Source organism: Coregonus lavaretus (assembly GCF_964263955.1).
Source record: "Coregonus lavaretus genome assembly, chromosome: 2".
NCBI lineage: Eukaryota > Metazoa > Chordata > Actinopteri > Salmoniformes > Salmonidae > Coregonus > Coregonus lavaretus.
In genome coordinates, this window is record NC_139989.1 from 62915310 (window position 1) to 62942434 (window position 27125).

The 27125-nt window shown below is 42.0% G+C and overlaps 1 protein-coding gene across 1 annotated transcript in view; it reads left to right on the top strand.

Annotated features, from left to right (window-relative positions):
* Window positions 1-2142: 2142 nt before the first annotated feature.
* Window positions 2143-27125, top strand: part of LOC311140054 (rho GTPase-activating protein 44-like) — a gene marked incomplete at both ends in the record, with an annotated part of 59787 nt that continues 34804 nt past the window's right edge. Inside the window, 11 exons of the mRNA XM_084175020.1 lie at window positions 2143-2193; window positions 2286-2408; window positions 2610-2686; window positions 3536-3647; window positions 4468-4544; window positions 4838-4955; window positions 7919-7987; window positions 8566-8647; window positions 8816-8943; window positions 11668-11779; window positions 15057-15138. Coding sequence (XP_084031146.1) covers window positions 2143-2193; window positions 2286-2408; window positions 2610-2686; window positions 3536-3647; window positions 4468-4544; window positions 4838-4955; window positions 7919-7987; window positions 8566-8647; window positions 8816-8943; window positions 11668-11779; window positions 15057-15138 — 1031 coding nt within the window. The remainder of the gene's footprint in view (window positions 2194-2285; window positions 2409-2609; window positions 2687-3535; window positions 3648-4467; window positions 4545-4837; window positions 4956-7918; window positions 7988-8565; window positions 8648-8815; window positions 8944-11667; window positions 11780-15056; window positions 15139-27125) is intronic.

Below are 27125 nucleotides of genomic sequence, written 5' to 3' on the forward strand. Positions count from 1 at the left end.
CTAATCAGCAGTGGTCTAATCAGCAGGGGTCTAATCAGCAGGGGTCTAATCAGCAGGGGTCTGGTCATTGACATCAGTACACTGTATTCCCTGCTCTGTTCACCCGTCCTGTTTGTTTCTCTGCTGCCATTGGACTCTGTGGCGTATCAGAGAGCATCCAGCTTGAAGCATCTGCTGTTGGGAGCTTGGCAAATTAATTAATTATTTTGTTTATTTATTGACTTGAAACATGAGGCAGAGCCACGGCCTGGGGGGATGTTCATGGGCACAGTCCCCTCCAACACTTTTTTCTCCACATTTTGTTGTGTTAAAGCCTGAATTTAAAATGGATTACATTTAGATTTTTTGTCACTGGCCTACACACAATATCCCATAATGTCAAAGTGGAATTATATTTTTGAAATGTATACAAATTAATAAAAAATTAATAAATGAAAAGATGAAATGTCTTGAGTCAATAAGTATTCAACCCCTTTATTATGTCAAGCCTTTAAATACATTCAGAGGTAAAAATGTGCTTAACAAGTCACATAATAACTTGTATGGACTCACTCTGTGTGTAATAATAGTGTTTAACAGGATTTTTGAATGACAACCTCATCTCTGTAGCCCACACATACAATTATCTGTAAGGTCCCTTAGTCAAGATGTACATTTCAAACACAGATTCAACCACAAAGACCAGGGAGGTTTTACAATGCCTCACAAAGAAGGGCACCTATTTGTAGATGGGTAAAAAAAAAGCAGACATTGAATATCCCTTTGAGTATGGTGAAGTTATTAATTACACTTTGGATGGTGTATCAAAACACCCAGTCACAACAAAGATACTGGCGTCCTTCCTAACTCAGTTGCCGGAGAGGAAGGAAAACACTCAGGGATTTCACCATGAGGCCAATGGTGACTTTAAAACAGTTAGAGTTTAATGGCTGTGATAGGAGAAAACTGAGGATGGATCAACAACATTGTAGTTACTCCACAATACTAACCTAATTGTCAGAGTGAAAAGAAGGAAGCCTGTACAATACAAAAATCTTCCAAAACATGCATCATGTTAACAACAAGGCTCTAAAGTAATACTGCAAAACATTTGGAAAAGCAATTAACTTTTTGTCCTGAATACAAAGTGTTATGTTTGGGTCAAATCCAATACAACACATTATTGAGTACCACTCTCCATATTTTCAAGCATAGTGGTGGCTACATCATGTTATGGGTATGCTTGTAATCGTTAAGGGCTGGTGTGTTTTTCAGGATACAAAATAAAGTGAATGGAGCTAAGCACAGGCAAAATCCTAGAGGAAATCCTGGTCCAGTCTGCTTTCCACCAGACACCTTTCAGCAGGACAATAACCTAAAACACAAGGCCACATCTACACTGGAGTTGCTTACCAAGAATACAGTGAATGTTCCTGAGTGGCCAAGTGACAGTTTTGACATAAATCTACTTGAAAATCTATGGCAAGACCTGAAAATGGTTGTCTAGCAATGATCAACAACCAATTTGACAGAGCTTGAAGAATTTTGGGCAAATGCTGCACAATCCAGGTGTGGAAAGCTCTTAGAGACCAAGAAAGACTCACAGCTGTAATTGCTGCCAAAGGTGCTTCTACAAAGTATTGACTCAGGGGTGTGAATACTTATGTAAATGAGATATTTCTGTAAGATTTCTAAAAACATGTTTTCACTTTATCATTATGGGGTATTTTGTGTAGATGGGTGCGGAAAAAAACACATACTTTATCCATTTTGAATTCAGGCTGTAACACAACAAAATGTGGAATAAGGGGTATGAATACTTTCTGAAGGCACTGTAACTTGATTATGTGGATGTTATGGTCTTAGCTAAAAGTGTTAAAAGACCTACGTAAAGTACTTAAGGATATTCCCCAGTGGCTTGTTGAGTGTGTTCTTGTTAAATCATTCAAACCCTCTCCACCCTAACCCAATCCTGACTGGTGTGTTTTCTCCTACCCTCTCCACCCTAACCCAATCCTGACTGGTGTGTTTTCTCCTTCCCTCTCCACCCTAACCCAATCCTGACTGGTGTGTTTTCTCCTACCCTCTCCACCCTAACCCAATCCTGACTGGTGTGTTTTCTCCTACCCTCTTCACCCTAACCCAATCCTGACTGGTGTGTTTTCTCCTTCTAGGGCAGAAAAAACTGAAGTGTTAAGCGACGATCTTCTGCAGGTAAATAAGTGTGTGTGTGTGTGTGTGTGTGTGTGTGATCTATGGCCTACCTGTCAGTATGGTGTCTGATACGTGTTGCTGTGCTGGTTTAGGTGGAGAAGCGGTTGGACCTGGTCAAACAGGTGACCCACAGCACTCACAAGAAGCTGACCGCCTGCCTGCAGGGCCAGCAAGGCGCCGACGAGAGAGAGAAGAAATCAGTCAAGTCTCCCTCGGTGAGCACCTATCAGAGACTGGTTTATTCAATGTGTCAGTGAGTTTCTATCTGCCCCTCCCTATTCAAATAAACCAGGAATAAATACAAATCCATAATATCCACATTTTCCCCCTGTTCAGACAGTGACAGAGGAGTATGTTCTGCTACCTTGTGCTGTGATATGAAATACTGTATGTTAATACTTTCTGTCTTGTATCAGAAAAAGCTACCACTAACCATCCTGGCACAATGCATGGTAGAAGGAGCTGCTGTGCTGGGGGACGACTCTCTACTAGGGTGAGTCCCTGTATACGCACACACACACACACACACACACACACACACACACACACACACACACACACACACACACACATGCACACACACACAAACACACACACAGACACGCAAGCACACAAGCACAAACGCACACACACAAACACGCACTCACGCACTCTCAATCTCGCTCTCTCTCTCTCTCTCTCTCTAGCTTTCTCTCTCTCTCTAGGTCTCTCTCTCTCTGTCTCTGTCTCTGTCTCTGTCTCTGTCTCTGTCTCTGTCTCTCTCTCTCTCTCTCTCTCTCTCTCTCTCTCTCTCTCTCTCTCTCTCTCTCTCTCTCTCTCTCTCTGTCTCTCTCACTCACACATATTTTTTCAGTTGATTCTGCCATAATTCCTCTCTGTCCTCCTTGACCTTGACCTCTATCCGATGCATTCTGATTAGCTGAGGCCGGGTCCTAGCTGACGTTGTGATTGGCTATGGCTGCGTTGTGATTGGTTATGGCTGTGGCTGACATTGTGATTGGTTGTGGCCGGGTCCTAGCTGATGTTGTGATTGACTGGGACCTAGCTGACATTGTGATTGGCTGTGGCAGGGACCTAGCTGACGTTGTGTTTGGCTGTGGCAGGGACCTAGCTGACGTTGTGATTGGCTGTGGCAGGGACCTAGCTGACGTTGTGTTTGGCTGTGGCAGGGACCTAGCTGACGTTGTGTTTGGCTGTGGCAGGGACCTAGCTGACGTTGTGTTTGGCTGTGGCAGGGACCTAGCTGACGTTGTGTTTGGCTGTGGCAGGGACCTAGCTGACGTTGTGTTTGGCTGTGGCTGGGACTTATCTGAGGTTGTGATTGGCTCTGTTCCCTTGACAGGAAGATGCTGAACCTGTGTGGGGAGACAGAGGAGAAGCTGGCCCAGGAACTTATTCAGTTTGAGTTCCAGATAGAGAAGGATGTGGTGGAGCCTCTCTATGAGCTGGCTGAGGTGAGTCCTACTGTCTCTATGATGATGTGAGTCCTACTGTCTCTATGAGCTGGCTGAGGTGAGTTCTACTGTCTCTATGATGAGGTGAGTCCTACTGTCTCTATGACGAGGTGAGTCCTGCTGTCTCCATGATGAGGTGAGTCCTACTGTCTCTATGAGCTGGCTGAGGTGAGTCCTACTGTCACTATGATGAGGTGAGTTCTACTGTCTCTATGATGAGGTGAGTCCTACTGTTTCTATGAGCTGGCTGAGGTGAGTCCTACTGTCTCTATGATGAGGTGAGTCCTACTGTCTCTATGATGAGGTGAGTTATACTGTCTCTATGATGAGGTGAGTCCTACTGTCATTATGATGAGGTGAGTCCTACTGTCACTATGATGAGGTGAGTCCTACTGTCTCTATGATGAGGTGAGTCCTACTGTCACTATGATGAGGTGAGTCCTACTGTCTCTATGATGAGATAAGTCCTACTGTCACTATGATGATGTGAGTCCTGCTGTCACTATGATGAGGTGAGCCCTACTGTCTCTATGATGAGGTGAGTCCTACTGTCTCTATGATGAGGTGAGTCCTACTGTCTCTATGATGAGGTATTATTGTCTGTCCAGAGACTAGGAGAGCCCACACCATTCACCATTACTATCTCTGAGTGACGGTGATCGTCAGACACAATGTCAGCATGTTCATTATTGTCTATTACCTTCAGGGTGCTAGAATATTCCTCCCATCTCAACTCCAAGATAACTAGTAGATAAATGAATGTAGTCATGTGTGGAGATACATTATAGAGGAGGTTTCATCTGTTCCTGTCTCTTCCCAGGTGGACATCCCCAACATCCAGAAACAGAGGAAACATTTAGCCAAGTTGGTCCTGGACATGGACTCAGCTCGCACACGGTGAGGGATGGAATGCATGTTAACATACAGGCTGGGACCTTTTACCCTCTTCACTGATCACTTCTTAAGAGATGCTCATGTTTAGAATAATGCTTAGACAAGCATGTTCCTTCCCTCCGTGGTTGTGTCTCAAATCGCACCCTAATCCCTATATAGTGCACTACTTTTTAACAAGCTCTGGTCAAAGGTAGTGCACTATATAGCCTAGAATAGGATGCCATTTGGGATGCAGCCTGTGTGTTGGTGTTCCATCCCCCCTCCTAACTCTTCTTCTTTCCCCTCCATGCCTGTAGGTTTCACCAGTCGTCCAAGTCCTCCAGTCACCCTAGCAATCTGCAGGCGGGCGGGGCCAAGGGGGAGGCCCTCAGAGAGGAGATGGAGGAGGCAGCCAATAGGATGGAGATCTGCAGGGTGAGTCACAGGGTTCTAGTGGTTCAGGCTCCTCTTCCTTCACCTACTGTAGTCCCCCACACCATGAAACTGCATTAACCACCACGAGGTTACAGGCTGCATTAACTGCCACAAGGTTACAGGCTGCATTAACTGCCACAAGGTTACAGGCTGCATTAACCACCACAAGGTTACAGGCTGCATTAACCACCACAAGGTTACAGGCATCATTAACCACTACAGGGTTACAGGCTGCATTAACCACTACAAGGTTACAGGCTGCATTAACCACCACAAGGTTACAGGCTGCATTTACCACTACAAGGTTACAGGCTGCATTTACCACTACAAGGTTACAGGCTGCATTAACCACCACAAGGTTACAGGCTGCATTAACCACCACAAGGTTACAGGCTGCATAAAGGTTACAGGCTGCATTTACCACTACAAGGTTACAGGCTGCATTAACCACCACAAGGTTACAGGCTGCATTAACCACTACAAGGTTACAGGCTGCATTAACCACTACAAGGTTACAGGCTGCATTAACCATCACAAGGTTACAGGCTGCATTAAGGTTACAGGCTGCATTAACCACTACAAGGTTACAGGCCGCATTAACCACTACAAGGTTACAGGCCGCATTAACCACTACAAGGTTACAGGCTGCATTAACCACCACAATGTTACAGGCTGCATTAACCACCACAAGGTTACAGGCTGCATTAACCACTACAAGGTTACAGGCTGCATTAACCACTACAAGGTTACAGGCTGCATTAACCACCACAAGGTTACAGGCTGCATTAACCACTACAAGGTTACAGGCTGCATTAACCACCACAAGGTTACAGGCTGCATTAACCACTACAAGGTTACAGGCTGCATTAACCACCACAAGGTTACAGGCTGCATTAACCACTACAAGGTTACAGGCTGCATTAACCACTACAAGGTTACAGGCTGCATTAACCACCACAAGGTTACAGGTTGCATTAACCACTACAAGGTTACAGGCTGCATTAAGGTTACAGGCTGCATTTACCACTACAAGGTTACAGGCTGCATTAACCACTAAAAGGTTACAGGCTGCATTAACCACTACAAGGTTACAGGCTGCATTAACCACTACAAGGTTACAGGCTGCATTAACCATCACAAGGTTACAGGCTGCATTAAGGTTACAGGCTGCATTAACCACTACAAGGTTACAGGCCGCATTAACCACTACAAGGTTACAGGCTGCATTAACCACCACAATGTTACAGGCTGCATTAACCACCACAAGGTTACAGGCTGCATTAACCACTACAAGGTTACAGGCTGCATTAACCACCACAAGGTTACAGGCTGCATTAACCACTACAAGGTTACAGGCTGCATTAACCACTACAAGGTTACAGGCTGCATTAACCACCACAAGGTTACAGGTTGCATTAACCACTACAAGGTTACAGGCTGCATTAAGGTTACAGGCTGCATTAACCACTACAAGGTTACAGGCTGCAATAACCACCACAAGGTTACAGGCTGCATTAACCACTACAAGGTTACAGGCTGCATTAACTACCACAAGGTTACAGGCTGCATTAACCACCACAAGGTTACAGGTTGCATTAACCACTACAAGGTTACAGGCTGCATTAACCACTACAAAGTTACAGGTTGCATTAACCACTACAAGGTTACAGGCTGCATTAACCACTACAGGGTTACAGGCTGCATTAACCACTACAAGGTTACAGGCTGCATTAACCACCACAAGGTTACAGGCTGCATTAACCACTACAAGGTTACAGGCTGCATTAACTACCACAAGGTTACAGGCTGCATTAACCACCACAAGGTTACAGGCTGCATTAACCACTACAAGGTTACAGGCTGCATTAACCACTACAAAGTTACAGGTTGCATTAACCACCACAAGGTTACAGGCTGCATTAACCACCACAATGTTACAGGCTGCATTAACCACCACAAGGTTACAGGCTGCATTAAGGTTACAGGCTGCATTAACCACTACAAGGTTACAGGCCGCATTAACCACTACAAGGTTACAGGCTGCATTAACCACCACAATGTTACAGGCTGCATTAACCACCACAAGGTTACAGGCTGCATTAACCACTACAAGGTTACAGGCTGCATTAACCACCACAAGGTTACAGGCTGCATTAACCACTACAAGGTTACAGGCTGCATTAACCACTACAAGGTTACAGGCTGCATTAACCACCACAAGGTTACAGGTTGCATTAACCACTACAAGGTTACAGGCTGCATTAAGGTTACAGGCTGCATTAACCACTACAAGGTTACAGGCTGCAATAACCACCACAAGGTTACAGGCTGCATTAACCACTACAAGGTTACAGGCTGCATTAACTACCACAAGGTTACAGGCTGCATTAACCACCACAAGGTTACAGGTTGCATTAACCACTACAAGGTTACAGGCTGCATTAACCACTACAAAGTTACAGGTTGCATTAACCACTACAAGGTTACAGGCTGCATTAACCACTACAGGGTTACAGGCTGCATTAACCACTACAAGGTTACAGGCTGCATTAACCACCACAAGGTTACAGGCTGCATTAACCACTACAAGGTTACAGGCTGCATTAACTACCACAAGGTTACAGGCTGCATTAACCACCACAAGGTTACAGGCTGCATTAACCACTACAAGGTTACAGGCTGCATTAACCACTACAAAGTTACAGGTTGCATTAACCACCACAAGGTTACAGACTGCATTAACCACTGCAAAGTTACAGGTTGCATTAACCACCACAAAGTTACAGACTGCATTAACCACCACAAGGTTACAGGCTGCATTAACCACTACAGGGTTACAGGCTGCATTAACCACTACAAGGTTACAGGCTGCATTAACCAATACAAGGTCACAGGCTGCATTAACCACTACAAGGTTACAGGTGGCATTAAGGTTAAAGGTCATTTCTTATCCTCTTTTCCAGGATCAACTATCAGCAGATATGTATAATTTTGTGGCCAAAGAAATAGACTATGCAAACTACTTTCAGACGGTTAGTACATTTTCTGAATCAATGCATTTACCCTTCAGATGACCTTGACTCATGTTACAGTCATATAGCTGAGCAGGTGTTTAAACCTCACCTTTTTTACCCCTCTGTCCCTCTGTTTCCCTGTGTGTCTCTCTGTCCCTTTGTCTCTCTGTCCCCTCTCTGTCCCTGTGTCTCTATCTCCCTCGCTGTCCCTTTGTCTCTCTGTCCCCTCTCTGTCCCTGTGTCTCTGTCTCCCTCTCTGTCCCTGTGTCTCTGTCTCACTCTCTGTCCCTGTGTCTCTGTCTCCCTCTCTGTCCCTGTGTCTCTGTTCCCCTCTCTGTCCCTGTGTCTCTGTCCCCTCTCTGTCCCTGTGTCTCTGTCCCCCTCTCTGTCCCTGTGTCTCTGTCCCCTCTCTGTCCCTGTGTCTCTGTCCCCTCTCTGTTCCTGTGTCTCTGTCCCCCTCTCTGTCCCTGTGTCTCTGTCCCCTCTCTGTCCCTGTGTCTCTGTCCCCCTCTATGTCCCTGTGTATCTGTCTCCCTCTCTGTCCCTGTGTCTCTGTCCCCCTCTCTGTCCCTGTGTCTCTGTGCGTCTCTCTGTAGCTCATAGAGATCCAGGCAGAATATCACAGGAAGTCTCTAGAGATCCTCCAGAGTGTCTTGCCCACCATTAAAGCTCACCAGGGTGAGTTAATGTGTGTGTATGTGTGTGTGTGTGTGTGTGTGTGTGTGCACATTTACGCGTGTCTGTGTGTGTGTGTGTGAGCTCGTCCATGCCTGCACATGTGTATGTGTCCATGCCTGTCTGCTCCTCGTGTGCCTAACTGTTGTATGATGTGTTGTGCCACCACAGAGGCGTGGGTGGAGAAGCCGTCATATGGCAAGGCCCTGGAGGAACACCTGACCATCAGCAGTAGAGAGATCGCCTTCCCCATCGAGGCCTGTGTCACTATGCTGCTGGAGTGTGGCATGCAGGAGGAGGTAGAGAAAAAAATGAAGCCTACTTAACACTAAGTTTCCCAGACCCAGATGAAGACTACTTAACACAAAGTTTCCCAGACCCAGATGAAGACTACTTAACACTAAGTTTCCCAGACCCAGATGAAGACTACTTAACACAAAGTTTCCCAGACCCAGATGAAGACTACTTAACACTACATTTCCCAGACCCAGATGAAGAATACTTAACACTAAGTTTCCCAGACCCAGATGAAGGCTACTTAACACTAAGTTTCCCAGACCCAGATGAAGACTACTTAACACTACTTTTCCCAGACCCATATGAAGAATACTTAACACTAAGTTTCCCAGACCCAGATGAAGACTACTTAACACTAAGTTTCTCAGACCCAGATGAAGACTACTTAACACTAAGTTTCCCAGACCCAGATGAAGACTACTTAACACTACTAAGTTTCCCAGGCCCATATAAAGCCTACTTAACACTACTAAGGTTCCCAGACCCATATGAATACTACTTAACACTACGTTTCCCAGACCCAGACGAAGACTACTTAACACTACTAAGTTTCCCAGACCCAGACGAAGACTACTTAACACTAAGTTTCCCAGACCTAGATGAAGACTACTTAACACTAATATGTTTCTCAGACCCAGATAAAGCCTACTTTACACTACTAAGTTTCCCAGACCCCGATGAAGCCTACTTAAGACTATTACTTTTCCCAGACCTAGATGTAGCCTACTTAACACTAAGTTTCCCAGACCCAGATGAAGACTACTTAAAAATAGTAAGTTTCCCAGACCCAGATGAAGACTACTTAACACTACTAAGTTTCCTAGGCCCATATAAAGCCTACTTAGCACTACTAAGGTTCCCAGACCCATATGAATACTACTTAACACTACGTTTCCCAGACCCAGATGAAGACTACTTAACACTAAGTTTCCCAGACCCAGATGAAGACTACTTAACACTAAGTTTCCCAGACCCAGATGAAGACTACTTAACACTAAGTTTCCTAGACCCAGATGAAGACTACTTAACACTAAGTTTCCCAGACCCAGATGAAGACTACTTAACACTAAGTTTCCCAGAACCAGATAAAGCCTACTTAACTCTACTAAGTTTCCCAGACCCAGATAAAGCCTACTTAACACTACTAAGTTTCCCAGACCCAGATAAATCCTACTTAACACTACTAAGTTTCCCAGACCCAGATGAAGACTCCTTAACACTAAGTTTCCCAGACCCAGATGAATACTACTTAACACTACTAAGTTTCCCAGGCCCATATAAAGCCTACTTAACACTACTTAGTTTCCCAGACCCAGATATAGCCTACTTAACACTATTACGTTTCCCAGACCCAGATAAAGCCTACTTAACACTATTAAGTTTCCCAGACCCAGATAAAACCTACTTAACACTACTACATTTCCCAGACCCAGATGAAGACTACTTAACACTAAGTTTCCCAGAATCAGATGAAGACTACTTAACACTAAGTTTCCCAGACCCAGATGAAGACTACTTAACACTAAGTTTCCTAGACCCAGATGAAGCCTACTTAACACTACGTTTCCCAGACCCAGATGAAGACTACTTAACACTACTAAGTTTCCCAGACCCAGATGAAGACTACTTAACACTAAGTTTCCCAGACCCAGATGAAGCCTACTTACCACTACTATGTTTCCCAGACCCAGATGAAGCCTACTTAAGACTATTACTTTTCCCAGACCTAGATGTAGCCTACTTAACAATAAGTTTCCCAGACCCAAATGAATACTACTTAACACTAGTACGTTTCCCAGACCCAGATAAAGCCTAGTTAACACTACTAAGGTTCCCAGACCCAGATAAAGACTGTTTAACACTAAGAGTCCCAGACCCAGATGAAGACTACCTAACACTAAGTTTCCCAGACCCAGATGAAGACTACTTAACACTACAAAGTTTCCCAGACCCAGATAAAGCCTACTTACATATACTTTGTTTCCCAGACCCAGATATAGCCTACTTAACACTACTACGTTTCCCAGACCCAGATAAGGCCTACTTAACACTACTAAGTTTCCCAGACCCAGATGAAGACTACTTAACACTAAGTTTCTCAGACCCAGATGAAGACTACTTAACACAAAGTTTCCCAGACCCAGATGAAGACTACTTAACACTACACAAAAAATAAATAAAATGTATGCACGCATGACTCTAAGTCGCTTTGGATAAAAGCGTCTGCTAAATGGCATATTATATTATTTATATATTTATATATTTATACTAAGTTTCCCAGACCCAGACAAAGACTACTTAACACTACTAAGTTTCCCAGACCCAGATGAAGTCTACTTAACACTAAGTTTCCCAGACCCAGATGAAGACTACTTAACACTAGTAAGTTTCCCAGACCCAGATAAATCCTACTTAGCACTACTAAGTTTCCCAGACCCAGATGAAGCCTACTTAACACTATTACGTTTCCCAGACCCAGATGAAGCCTTCTTAACACTACGTTTCCCAGTCCCAGATTAAGCCAATTTAACGCTGCTTTACATTCTGATTTCAGAATAGAGTTAATATAGGATTTAGCTGTTAGAGTGCTTATTGTAGACAGAGATATTGTATGTACTACATTTATGTTTCAGTATTTATCTCTATGATGGCCCTGCTCTGACTCTCTGTCTTCCTGACTCCCTGTCTTCTTGTCTTCCTGTCTTGCTGACTCCCTGTGTGTATAGGGTCTGTTCAGAGTGGCCCCCTCGGCCTCCAAGCTGAAGAAGCTGAAGGCCTCCCTGGACTGTGGTGTTATGGATGTACAGGAGTATTCAGCTGACCCTCACGCCATCGCAGGTTACCTTACACACCCACACACACACATATAGACACACACACAGTATTTGAAAATACTCAAATACACTGACAAATACACTCCCATGCATTTAACACAGGTATTTGAAAATAGTATTTGAAAGAAGTATTTGAAAATACTCTCAAATATAATTTGATCGACTGTTTCGTTTTTACAAATAGCCATTAAAATACACAAAATTCAAATACACAGAAAAAAAGTATTTGAAATACTACACTGAACAGAATATAAACGCAACATGTAAAGTGTTGGTCCCATGTTTCATTAACTGAAATAAAAGATCCCAGAAATGTTCCATACTCACAAAAAGCTTATTTATCTCAAATTTGTGAATACATTTGTTTACATCCCTGTTAGTGACCAATTCTTCTTTGCTAAAATAACCATCCACCTAACAGGTGTGGCATATCAAGAAGCTGATTAAACAGCATGATCATTACACAGGTGCACCTTGTGCTGGGGACAATAAAAGGCCACTCTAAAATGTGCAGTTTTGTCACACAACACAATATCACAGATGTCTCAAGTTTTGAATGAGCATGCTGACTGCAGAAATGTCCACCTGCATTCTCAGTCATGCGAAATCCATAGATTAGGGCCTAATGAATGTATTTCAATTAACTGATTTCCTTATATAAACTGTAACTGTAACTCAGTAAAATCTTTGAAATTGTTGCATGTTGCATTTGTATTTTTGTTCAGTATATATACTCAAATACCCATGTATTTGAACCCAGGTCTGACACACACACACACACACACACACACACACACACACACACACACACACACACACACACACACACACACACACACACACACACACACACACACACACACACACACACACACACACACACACACACACACCATCACAGATGAATTTACACCCACACACACGCCTCGCACCTCTCTCTCTCTGGCGCAGGCTCTGGTCTCCATAACAACAAGCCTTTAGCTAGCTCCATTGTCTATATATAACCATCAGATAGAACTCTGCTTTCAGGAGATCCATGCCTCCAGAAATATATCAATCAATGTTAGGTCAACACAATCAAGTAGAGGCTTCTTGTGTTTGTGGACTGTTGTCTTTCACACCTTGTTGCCTATTTCCTTGTTGCCTGTTTCCTAACATCCTCCTCCTCCAGTAGAGAGCTGGCCTGCATCCCAAATGACACCATATTCCCTCTACAGTGTACTACTTTTGACCCCTGGCCCATATGGCTCTGGTCAAAAGTAGTGCATTATGTAGGGATTAGGGAGCCATTCAAGGAGACCACCATCGTCCCAGTGTCCAAGAAAGACAATGTGACATGCCCAAATGACTATCGCCCCATCGCACTGACACTGGTCATCATGAAGTGCTTCGAGATGCTGGTCATGGCTCACGTCAAGGCCAGCTTGCCAGGCACACTGGACCCACTCCAATTTGAATACCGCTCCAACAGATCCAAGGTTCAATTTCCATCGCTATTCACGCGGCCGTAACACATCTGGACAAGAAGAACTCCTATGTGAGAATGCTGTTCATTGACTACAGTTCAGCATTCAACACACTATTGTTCCCTCCAAGCTTAACACCAAGCTCAGAGCATCCTCAGTTCTCTGCTGTACTACCTGTTCACCCACGACCGTGTAGTTTTCCAAGACACCACGTCATCATCAACTTTGCTGACGACACCACGGTTGTAGGCCTGATAACCAACAATGACGAGTCAGCCTATAGGGAGGAGATAAGTGAACTGGCATTGTGGTGCCAGGACAACACCCTCTCCTTCAACGTCAGCAAAACAAATGAGTTCATTGTTGACTCAGGAAGCAGAGGAGGGAACATGCCGGGATCCACATCGTCAGGATTGCAGTAGATGGAGTCAGCTGTTTTAAGTTCCTCTGCGTCCACATCACCGAAGACTTGACATGGACCAACAACATCACCACTCTTGTCAAGAGGGCGCAGCAGCGTCTCTACTTCCTAAGGCAGCTGAAGAAATTTGGCATGCCACCCCGGGTCCTCTCCAAATACTAACACTGCACCATCGAGAGCATCCTGACCGGTTCCATAACGGCCTGGTACTGCTCCGTCCACGACCTCAAGGCCCTCCAGCGGGTGGTGAAGACGGCCCAGTACATCATTGGACCGTGCTCCCACCCATCCAGGACATCTACTCGAAACGGTGCCTGAGGAAGGCATGCAGCATCATCAAGGACCCCACACACCCCAGCCACGAGCTGTTCTCTCCCTCACCATCAGGCAGATGGTATCGGAGCATGAGGTCTGATACTAAAAGGCTCAGAGACAGTTTCTGTCTACAAGCCATCAGACTGTTGAACACTTGAACTGGATTGAGAAACTGCTCTGATTCTCCGCACCTTAGCACAAATGCACTCACTCACACACACACACACACACGCACACACATATACTACTATTCATTCTACACACATCACAACTGCTGCTACCAGACTCTTATTATGATACTGCACAATTAAACTTGCCCCCCAATCCCCCCTTCCCCAAAACACGTGTAAATATTGGACTATAAATTGTGCCTTCCTGTATTATACTGATGCTAAAATGTTTATTCTATTGAGCCATTTACTTTATGTTCCTATTATTATCTTTCATTAGTTCTTATTGTTGTTGCATTGTCGAGTAAGGAACATGCAAGTAAGCATTTCATTGGATGGTGTATGCCATGTGTATCCCGTATATACGACCAATAAAACTTGACACCTGAAACTTGATTTGGCCCTGGAGTTGAGTTCAGCTGTGGGGCTAGAATAACATATCCCTTAACCTTTCCCAAATGATCTGCTTGTGTTTTGCCCTAGATGTTCTCTATCCTAAAGGCTTCTTTGTAATGTTGCTGTCCACTTCCTTGAGTAATCGGAGGATGGCAGCGTTGTGTGTGTGTGTTCTCATCAGTATTCTGAACAGAGAAAACCACACCTCCCCTAGGCCTATTGAGATTATCTCTCTTTCTTTCTCTCTTCCTTGCTTTCTCTCTCCATCCCTCTCTCTCTCTTCCTCCCTTTCTCTCTCCATCTCTCTTTCTCCATCCTCCTGTCCTCCTCTCTCTCTCTCTCTCTCTCTCTCTCTCTCTCTCTCTCTCTCTCTCTCTCTCTCTCTCTTCCCATCTCTCTCTCTCTCTCCCTCCCTCCCTCCCTCCCTCCCTCCCCCCTCTTTCTCCATCCCGTTCTCTTTCTCTCTACCTCTCTCTCTCTCTCCCTCCGTCTCTCCATCCCTGTCTTCCGCAGGGGCTCTGAAATCATACCTCCGTGAGCTTCCAGAGCCACTGATGACCAGTGAACTTTACGAGGACTGGATTCAGGCGTCAAAGTGAGTAGAGATTCCCTTCATAACCACAGCATCTCTACTACAGATAACAGATCCCTTGCAATGCCAGGGTTGTGGGTTCGATTCCCACGGGGGGCCAGTATGAAAAAATATATAAAATGTATGCACTCACTAACTGTAAGTCGCTCTGGATAAGAGCGTCTGCTAAATGACAAAAAAAAACAAAAAAAAACAAATAAAAAAACACAGCATCTCTACTACAGATAATAGATCCCTTCATAACTACAGCATCTCTACTACAGATAACATATCCCTTCATAACTACAGCATCTCTACTACAGATAACATATCCCTTCATAACCACAGCATCTCCACTACAGATAACAGATATCTTCATAACCACAGTATCTCTACTACAGATAACAGATCCCTTCATAACCACAGGATCTCCACTACAGATAACAGATCCCTTCATAACCACAGTATCTCTACTACAGATAACATATCCCTTCATAACTACAGCATCTCCACTACAGATAACAGATCCCTTCATAACCACATCATATCTACTACAGATAACAGATCCCTTCATAATCACAGCATCTCCACTACAGATATCAAATCCCTTCATAACCACAGCATCTCTACTACAGATAACAGATCCCTTCATAACCACAGCATCTCTACTACAAATAACAGATCCCTTCATAACCACATCATCTCTACTACAGATAACATATCCCTTCATAACCACAGTATCTCTACTACAGATAACAGATCCCTTCATAACCACAGTATCTCTACTACAGATAACATATTCCTTCATAACTACAGCATATCCACTACAGATAACAGATCCCTTCATAACTACAGCATCTCTACTACAGATAACAGATCCCTTCATAACCAAAGTATCTCTACTACAGATAACAGATCCCTTCATAACCACAGTATCTCTACTACAGATAACGTGTCCCTTCATAACTACAGCATCTCCACTACAGATAACAGATCCCTTCATAACTACAGCATCTCTACTACAGATAACAGATACCTTCATAACCACAGCATCTCCACTACAGATAACAGATCCATTCATAACCACAGTATCTCTACTACAGATAACAGATCCCTTCATAACCACAGTATCTCTACTACAGATAACATATCCCTTCATAACTACAGCATCTCCACTACAGATAACAGATCCCTTCATAACTACAGCATCTCTACTACAGATAACAGATCCCTTCATAACCACAGCATCTCCACTACAGATAACAGATCCCTTCATAACCACAGTATCTCTACTACAGATAACAGATCCCTTCATAACCACAAAATCTCCACTACAGATAACAGATCCCTTCATGACCACAGTATCTCTAATACAGATAACATATCCCTTCATAACTACATCATCTCCACTACAGATAACAGATCCCTTCATAACCACAGTATCTCTACTACAGATAACATATCCCTTCATAACTACAGCATCTCCACTACAGATAACAGATCCCTTCATAACCACATCATATCTACTACAGATAACAGATCCCTTCATAATCATAGCATCTCCACTACATATATCAAATCCCTTCATAACCACAGCATCTCTACTACAGATAACAGATCCCTTCATAACCACAGCATCTCTACTACAGATAACAGATCCTTTTCATAACCACATCATCTCTACTACAGATAACATATCCCTTCATAACCACAGTATCTCTACTACAGATACAGATAACAGATCCCTTCATAACTACAGCATCTCTACTACAGATACCAGATCCCTTCATAACCACAGCATATCCACTACAGATAACAGATCCCTTCATAACTACAGCATCTCTACTACAGATAACAGATACCTTCATAACCACAGCATCTCCACTACAGATAACAGATCCATTCATAACCACAGTATCTCTACTACAGATAACAGATCCCTTCATAACCACAGTATCTCTACTACAGATAACATATCCCTTCATAACTACAGCATCTCCACTACAGATAACAGATCCCTTCATAACTACAGCATCTCTACTACAGATAACAGATCCCTTCATAACCACAGCATCTCCACTACAGATAACAGATCCCTTCATAACCACAGTATCTCTACTACAGATAACAGATCCCTTCATAACCACAAAATCTCCACTACAGATAACAGATCCCTTCATGACCACAGTATCTCTAATACAGATAACATATCCCTTCATAACTACATCATCTCCACTACAGATAACAGATCCCTTCATAACCACAGTATCTCTACTACAGATAACATATCCCTTCATAACTACAGCATCTCCACTACAGATAACAGATCCCTTCATAACCACATCATATCTACTACAGATAACAGATCCCTTCATAATCATAGCATCTCCACTACATATATCAAATCCCTTCATAACCACAGCATCTCTACTACAGATAACAGATCCCTTCATAACCACAGCATCTCTACTACAGATAACAGATCCTTTTCATAACCACATCATCTCTACTACAGATAACATATCCCTTCATAACCACAGTATCTCTACTACAGATACAGATAACAGATCCCTTCATAACTACAGCATCTCTACTACAGATACCAGATCCCTTCATAACCACAGCATATCCACTACAGATAACAGATCCCTTCATAACTACAGCATCTCTACTACAGATAACAGATCCCTTCATAACCAAAGTATCTCTACTACAGATAACAGATCCCTTCATAACCACAGTATCTCTACTACAGATAACGTATCCCTTCATAACTACAGCATCTCCACTACAGATAACAGATCCCTTCATAACTACAGCATCTCTACTACAGATAACAGATACCTTCATAACCACAGCATCTCCACTACAGATAACAGATCCATTCATAACCACAGTATCTCTACTACAGATAACAGATCCCTTCATAACCACAGTATCTCTACTACAGATAACATATCCCTTCATAACTACAGCATCTCCACTACAGATAACAGATCCCTTCATAACTACAGCATCTCTACTACAGATAACAGATCCCTTCATAACCACAGCATCTCCACTACAGATAACAGATCCCTTCATAACCACAGTATCTCTACTACAGATAACAGATCCCTTCATAACCACAAAATCTCCACTACAGATAACAGATCCCTTCATGACCACAGTATCTCTAATACAGATAACATATCCCTTCATAACTACATCATCTCCACTACAGATAACAGATCCCTTCATAACCACAGTATCTCTACTACAGATAACATATCCCTTCATAACTACAGCATCTCCACTACAGATAACAGATCCCTTCATAACCACATCATATCTACTACAGATAACAGATCCCTTCATAATCATAGCATCTCCACTACATATATCAAATCCCTTCATAACCACAGCATCTCTACTACAGATAACAGATCCCTTCATAACCACAGCATCTCTACTACAGATAACAGATCCTTTTCATAACCACATCATCTCTACTACAGATAACATATCCCTTCATAACCACAGTATCTCTACTACAGATACAGATAACAGATCCCTTCATAACTACAGCATCTCTACTACAGATACCAGATCCCTTCATAACCACAGCATATCTTCTACAGATAACAGATCCCTTCATAACCACAGTATCTCTACTACAGATAACAGATCCCTTCATAACCACAGTATCTCTACTACAGATAACATATCCCTTCATAACTACAGCATCTCCACTACAGATAACAGATCCCTTCATAACTACAGCATCTCTACTACAGATAACAGATCCCTTCATAACCACAGCATCTCAACTACAGATAACAGATCCCTTCATAACCACAGTATCTCTACTACAGATAACAGATCCCTCCATAACCACAGCATCTCCACTACAGATAACAGATCCCTTCATAACCACAGTATCTCTAATACAGATAACATATCCCTTCATAACTACATCATCTCCACTACAGATAACAGATTCCTTCATAACCACATCATCTCCACTACAGATAACATATCCCTTCATAACCACAGCATCTCTACTACAGATAACAGATCCCTTCATAACCACAGCATCTCTACTACAGATAACAGATCCCCTCATAACCACAGTATCTCTACTATAGATAACAGATCCCATCATAACCACAGTATCTCTACTATAGATAACAGATCCCCTCATAACCACAGTATCTCTACTACAGATAACAGATCCCTTCATAACCACAGTATCTCTACTACAGATAACAGATCCCTTCATAACCACAGCATCTCTACTACAGATAACAGATCCCTTCATAACCACAGTATTTCTACTACAGATAACAGATCCCTTCATAACTACAGTATCTCTACTACCGATACCAGATCCCTTCATAACCACAGCATCTCCACTACAGATAACAGATCCCTTCATAACCACAGTATCTCTACTACAGATAACAGATCCCTTCATAACCACAGCATCTCCACTACAGATAACAGATCCCTTCATAACCACAGTATCTCTACTACATATAACATATCCCTTCATAACTACATCATCTCCACTACAGATAACAGATCCCTTCATAACCACATCATATCTACTACAGATAACAGATCCCTTCATAATCACAGCATCTCCACTACAGATAACAAATCCCTTCATAACCACAGCATCTCTACTACAGATAACAGATCCCTTTATAACCACAGTATCTCTACTACAGATAACAGATCCTTTCATAATCACAGCATCTCCACTACAGATATCAAATCCCTTCATAACCACAGCATCTCTACTACAGATAACATATCCCTTCATAACCACAGCATCTCTACTACAGATAACAGATCCCTTCATAACCACAGCATCTCTACTACAGATAACAGATCCCTTCATAACCACAGTATCTCTACTACAGATACAGATAACAGATCCCTTCATAACTACAGCATCTCTACTACAGATACCAGATCCCTTCATAACCACAGCATCTCTTCTACAGATAACAGATCCCTTCATAACCACAGTATATCTACTACAGATGACAGATCCCTTCATAACCACAGCATCTCTACTACAGATAACAGATCCCTTCATAACCACAGTATTTCTACTACAGATAACAGATCCCTTCATAACTACAGTATCTCTACTACCGATACCAGATCCCTTCATAACCACAGCATCTCCACTACAGATAACAGATCCCTTCATAACCACAGTATCTCTACTACAGATAACAGATCCCTTCATAACCACAGCATCTCCACTACAGATAACAGATCCCTTCATAACCACAGTATCTCTACTACAGATAACATATCCCTTCATAACTACATCATCTCCACTACAGATAACAGATCCCTTCATAACCACATCATATCTACTACAGATAACAGATCCCTTCATAATCACAGCATCTCCACTACAGATAACAAATCCCTTCATAACCACAGCATCTCTACTACAGATAACAGATCCCTTTATAACCACAGTATCTCTACTACAGATAACAGATCCTTTCATAATCACAGCATCTCCACTACAGATATCAAATCCCTTCATAACCACAGCATCTCTACTACAGATAACATATCCCTTCATAACCACAGCATCTCTACTACAGATAACAGATCCCTTCATAACCACAGCATCTCTACTACAGATAACAGATCCCTTCATAACCACAGTATCTCTACTACAGATACAGATAACAGATCCCTTCATAACTACAGCATCTCTACTACAGATACCAGATCCCTTCATAACCACAGCATCTCTTCTACAGATAACAGATCCCTTCATAACCACAGTATCTCTACTACAGATGACAGATCCCTTCATAACCACAGTATCTCTACTACAGCTAACATATCCCTTCATAACTACAGCATCTCCACTACAGATAACATATTCCTTCATAACTACAGCATCTCCACTACAGATAACAGATCCCTTCATAACCACATCATATCTACTACAGATAACAGATCCCTTCATAATCACAGCATCTCCACTACAGATATCAAATCCCTTCATAACCACAGCATCTCTACTACAGATAACAGATCCCTTCATAACCACAGCATCTCTACTACAAATAACAGATCCCTTCATAACCACATCATCTCTACTACAGATAACATATCCCTTCATAACCACAGTATCTCTACTACAGATAACAGATCCCTTCATAACCACAGTATCTCTACTACAGATAACATATTCCTTTATAACTAAAGCATATCCACTACAGATAACAGATCCCTTCATAACTACAGCATCTCTACTACAGATAACAGATCCCTTCATAACCAAAGTATCTCTACTACAGATAACAGATCCCTTCATAACCACAGTATCTCTACTACAGATAACGTATCCCTTCATAACTACAGCATCTCCACTACAGATAACAGATCCCTTCATAACTACAGCATCTCTACTACAGATAACAGATACCTTCATAACCACAGCATCTCCACTACAGATAACAGATCCATTCATAACCACAGTATCTCTACTACAGATAACAGATCCCTTCATAACCACAGTATCTCTACTACAGATAACATATCCCTTCATAACTACAGCATCTCCACTACAGATAACAGATCCCTTCATAACTACATCATCTCTACTACAGATAACAGATCCCTTCATAACCACAGCATCTCCACTACAGATAACAGATCCCTTCATAACCACAGTATCTCTACTACAGATAACAGATCCCTTCATAACCACAAAATCTCCACTACAGATAACAGATCCCTTCATGACCACAGTATCTCTAATACAGATAACATATCCCTTCATAACTACATCATCTCCACTACAGATAACAGATCCCTTCATAACCACAGTATCTCTACTACAGATAACATATCCCTTCATAACTACAGCATCTCCACTACAGATAACAGATCCCTTCATAACCACATCATATCTACTACAGATAACAGATCCCTTCATAATCATAGCATCTCCACTACATATATCAAATCCCTTCATAACCACAGCATCTCTACTACAGATAACAGATCCCTTCATAACCACAGCATCTCTACTACAGATAACAGATCCTTTTCATAACCACATCATCTCTACTACAGATAACATATCCCTTCATAACCACAGTATCTCTACTACAGATACAGATAACAGATCCCTTCATAACCACAGTATCTCTACTACAGATAACAGATCCCTCCATAACCACAGCATCTCCACTACAGATAACAGATCCCTTCATAACCACAGTATCTCTAATACAGATAACATATCCCTTCATAACTACATCATCTCCACTACAGATAACAGATTCCTTCATAACCACATCATCTCCACTACAGATAACATATCCCTTCATAACCACAGCATCTCTACTACAGATAACAGATCCCTTCATAACCACATAATCTCTACTACAGATAACAGATCCCCTCATAACCACAGTATCTCTACTATAGATAACAGATCCCATCATAACCACAGTATCTCTACTATAGATAACAGATCCCCTCATAACCACAGTATCTCTACTACAGATAACAGATCCCTTCATAACCACAGTATCTCTACTACAGATAACAGATCCCTTCATAACCACAGCATCTCTACTACAGATAACAGATCCCTTCATAACCACAGTATTTCTACTACAGATAACAGATCCCTTCATAACTACAGTATCTCTACTACCGATACCAGATCCCTTCATAACCACAGCATCTCCACTACAGATAACAGATCCCTTCATAACCACAGTATCTCTACTACAGATAACAGATCCCTTCATAACCACAGCATCTCCACTACAGATAACAGATCCCTTCATAACCACAGTATCTCTACTACATATAACATATCCCTTCATAACTACATCATCTCCACTACAGATAACAGATCCCTTCATAACCACATCATATCTACTACAGATAACAGATCCCTTCATAATCACAGCATCTCCACTACAGATAACAAATCCCTTCATAACCACAGCATCTCTACTACAGATAACAGATCCCTTTATAACCACAGTATCTCTACTACAGATAACAGATCCTTTCATAATCACAGCATCTCCACTACAGATATCAAATCCCTTCATAACCACAGCATCTCTACTACAGATAACATATCCCTTCATAACCACAGCATCTCTACTACAGATAACAGATCCCTTCATAACCACAGCATCTCTACTACAGATAACAGATCCCTTCATAACCACAGTATCTCTACTACAGATACAGATAACAGATCCCTTCATAACTACAGCATCTCTACTACAGATACCAGATCCCTTCATAACCACAGCATCTCTTCTACAGATAACAGATCCCTTCATAACCACAGTATATCTACTACAGATGACAGATCCCTTCATAACCACAGCATCTCTACTACAGATAACAGATCCCTTCATAACCACAGTATTTCTACTACAGATAACAGATCCCTTCATAACTACAGTATCTCTACTACCGATACCAGATCCCTTCATAACCACAGCATCTCCACTACAGATAACAGATCCCTTCATAACCACAGTATCTCTACTACAGATAACAGATCCCTTCATAACCACAGCATCTCCACTACAGATAACAGATCCCTTCATAACCACAGTATCTCTACTACAGATAACATATCCCTTCATAACTACATCATCTCCACTACAGATAACAGATCCCTTCATAACCACATCATATCTACTACAGATAACAGATCCCTTCATAATCACAGCATCTCCACTACAGATAACAAATCCCTTCATAACCACAGCATCTCTACTACAGATAACAGATCCCTTTATAACCACAGTATCTCTACTACAGATAACAGATCCTTTCATAATCACAGCATCTCCACTACAGATATCAAATCCCTTCATAACCACAGCATCTCTACTACAGATAACATATCCCTTCATAACCACAGCATCTCTACTACAGATAACAGATCCCTTCATAACCACAGCATCTCTACTACAGATAACAGATCCCTTCATAACCACAGTATCTCTACTACAGATACAGATAACAGATCCCTTCATAACTACAGCATCTCTACTACAGATACCAGATCCCTTCATAACCACAGCATCTCTTCTACAGATAACAGATCCCTTCATAACCACAGTATATCTACTACAGATGACAGATCCCTTCATAACCACAGCATCTCTACTACAGATAACAGATCCCTTCATAACCACAGTATTTCTACTACAGATAACAGATCCCTTCATAACTACAGTATCTCTACTACCGATACCAGATCCCTTCATAACCACAGCATCTCCACTACAGATAACAGATCCCTTCATAACCACAGTATCTCTACTACAGATAACAGATCCCTTCATAACCACAGCATCTCCACTACAGATAACAGATCCCTTCATAACCACAGTATCTCTACTACAGATAACATATCCCTTCATAACTACATCATCTCCACTACAGATAACAGATCCCTTCATAACCACATCATATCTACTACAGATAACAGATCCCTTCATAATCACAGCATCTCCACTACAGATAACAAATCCCTTCATAACCACAGCATCTCTACTACAGATAACAGATCCCTTTATAACCACAGTATCTCTACTACAGATAACAGATCCTTTCATAATCACAGCATCTCCACTACAGATATCAAATCCCTTCATAACCACAGCATCTCTACTACAGATAACATATCCCTTCATAACCACAGCATCTCTACTACAGATAACAGATCCCTTCATAACCACAGCATCTCTACTACAGATAACAGATCCCTTCATAACCACAGTATCTCTACTACAGATACAGATAACAGATCCCTTCATAACTACAGCATCTCTACTACAGATACCAGATCCCTTCATAACCACAGCATCTCTTCTACAGATAACAGATCCCTTCATAACCACAGTATCTCTACTACAGATGACAGATCCCTTCATAACCACAGTATCTCTACTACAGCTAACATATCCCTTCATAACTACAGCATCTCCACTACAGATAACATATTCCTTCATAACTACAGCATCTCCACTACAGATAACAGATCCCTTCATAACCACATCATATCTACTACAGATAACAGATCCCTTCATAATCACAGCATCTCCACTACAGATATCAAATCCCTTCATAACCACAGCATCTCTACTACAGATAACAGATCCCTTCATAACCACAGCATCTCTACTACAAATAACAGATCCCTTCATAACCACATCATCTCTACTACAGATAACATATCCCTTCATAACCACAGTATCTCTACTACAGATAACAGATCCCTTCATAACCACAGTATCTCTACTACAGATAACATATTCCTTCATAACTACAGCATATCCACTACAGATAACAGATCCCTTCATAACTACAGCATCTCTACTACAGATAACAGATCCCTTCATAACCAAAGTATCTCTACTACAGATAACAGATCCCTTCATAACCACAGTATCTCTACTACAGATAACGTATCCCTTCATAACTACAGCATCTCCACTACAGATAACAGATCCCTTCATAACTACAGCATCTCTACTACAGATAACAGATACCTTCATAACCACAGCATCTCCACTACAGATAACAGATCCATTCATAACCACAGTATCTCTACTACAGATAACAGATCCCTTCATAACCACAGTATCTCTACTACAGATAACATATCCCTTCATAACTACAGCATCTCCACTACAGATAACAGATCCCTTCATAACTACATCATCTCTACTACAGATAACAGATCCCTTCATAACCACAGCATCTCCACTACAGATAACAGATCCCTTCATAACCACAGTATCTCTACTACAGATAACAGATCCCTTCATAACCACAAAATCTCCACTACAGATAACAGATCCCTTCATGACCACAGTATCTCTAATACAGATAACATATCCCTTCATAACTACATCATCTCCACTACAGATAACAGATCCCTTCATAACCACAGTATCTCTACTACAGATAACATATCCCTTCATAACTACAGCATCTCCACTACAGATAACAGATCCCTTCATAACCACATCATATCTACTACAGATAACAGATCCCTTCATAATCATAGCATCTCCACTACATATATCAAATCCCTTCATAACCACAGCATCTCTACTACAGATAACAGATCCCTTCATAACCACAGCATCTCTACTACAGATAACAGATCCTTTTCATAACCACATCATCTCTACTACAGATAACATATCCCTTCATAACCACAGTATCTCTACTACAGATACAGATAACAGATCCCTTCATAACCACAGTATCTCTACTACAGATAACAGATCCCTCCATAACCACAGCATCTCCACTACAGATAACAGATCCCTTCATAACCACAGTATCTCTAATACAGATAACATATCCCTTCATAACTACATCATCTCCACTACAGATAACAGATTCCTTCATAACCACATCATCTCCACTACAGATAACATATCCCTTCATAACCACAGCATCTCTACTACAGATAACAGATCCCTTCATAACCACATAATCTCTACTACAGATAACAGATCCCCTCATAACCACAGTATCTCTACTATAGATAACAGATCCCATCATAACCACAGTATCTCTACTATAGATAACAGATCCCCTCATAACCACAGTATCTCTACTACAGATAACAGATCCCTTCATAACCACAGTATCTCTACTACAGATAACAGATCCCTTCATAACCACAGCATCTCTACTACAGATAACAGATCCCTTCATAACCACAGTATTTCTACTACAGATAACAGATCCCTTCATAACTACAGTATCTCTACTACCGATACCAGATCCCTTCATAACCACAGCATCTCCACTACAGATAACAGATCCCTTCATAACCACAGTATCTCTACTACAGATAACAGATCCCTTCATAACCACAGCATCTCCACTACAGATAACAGATCCCTTCATAACCACAGTATCTCTACTACATATAACATATCCCTTCATAACTACATCATCTCCACTACAGA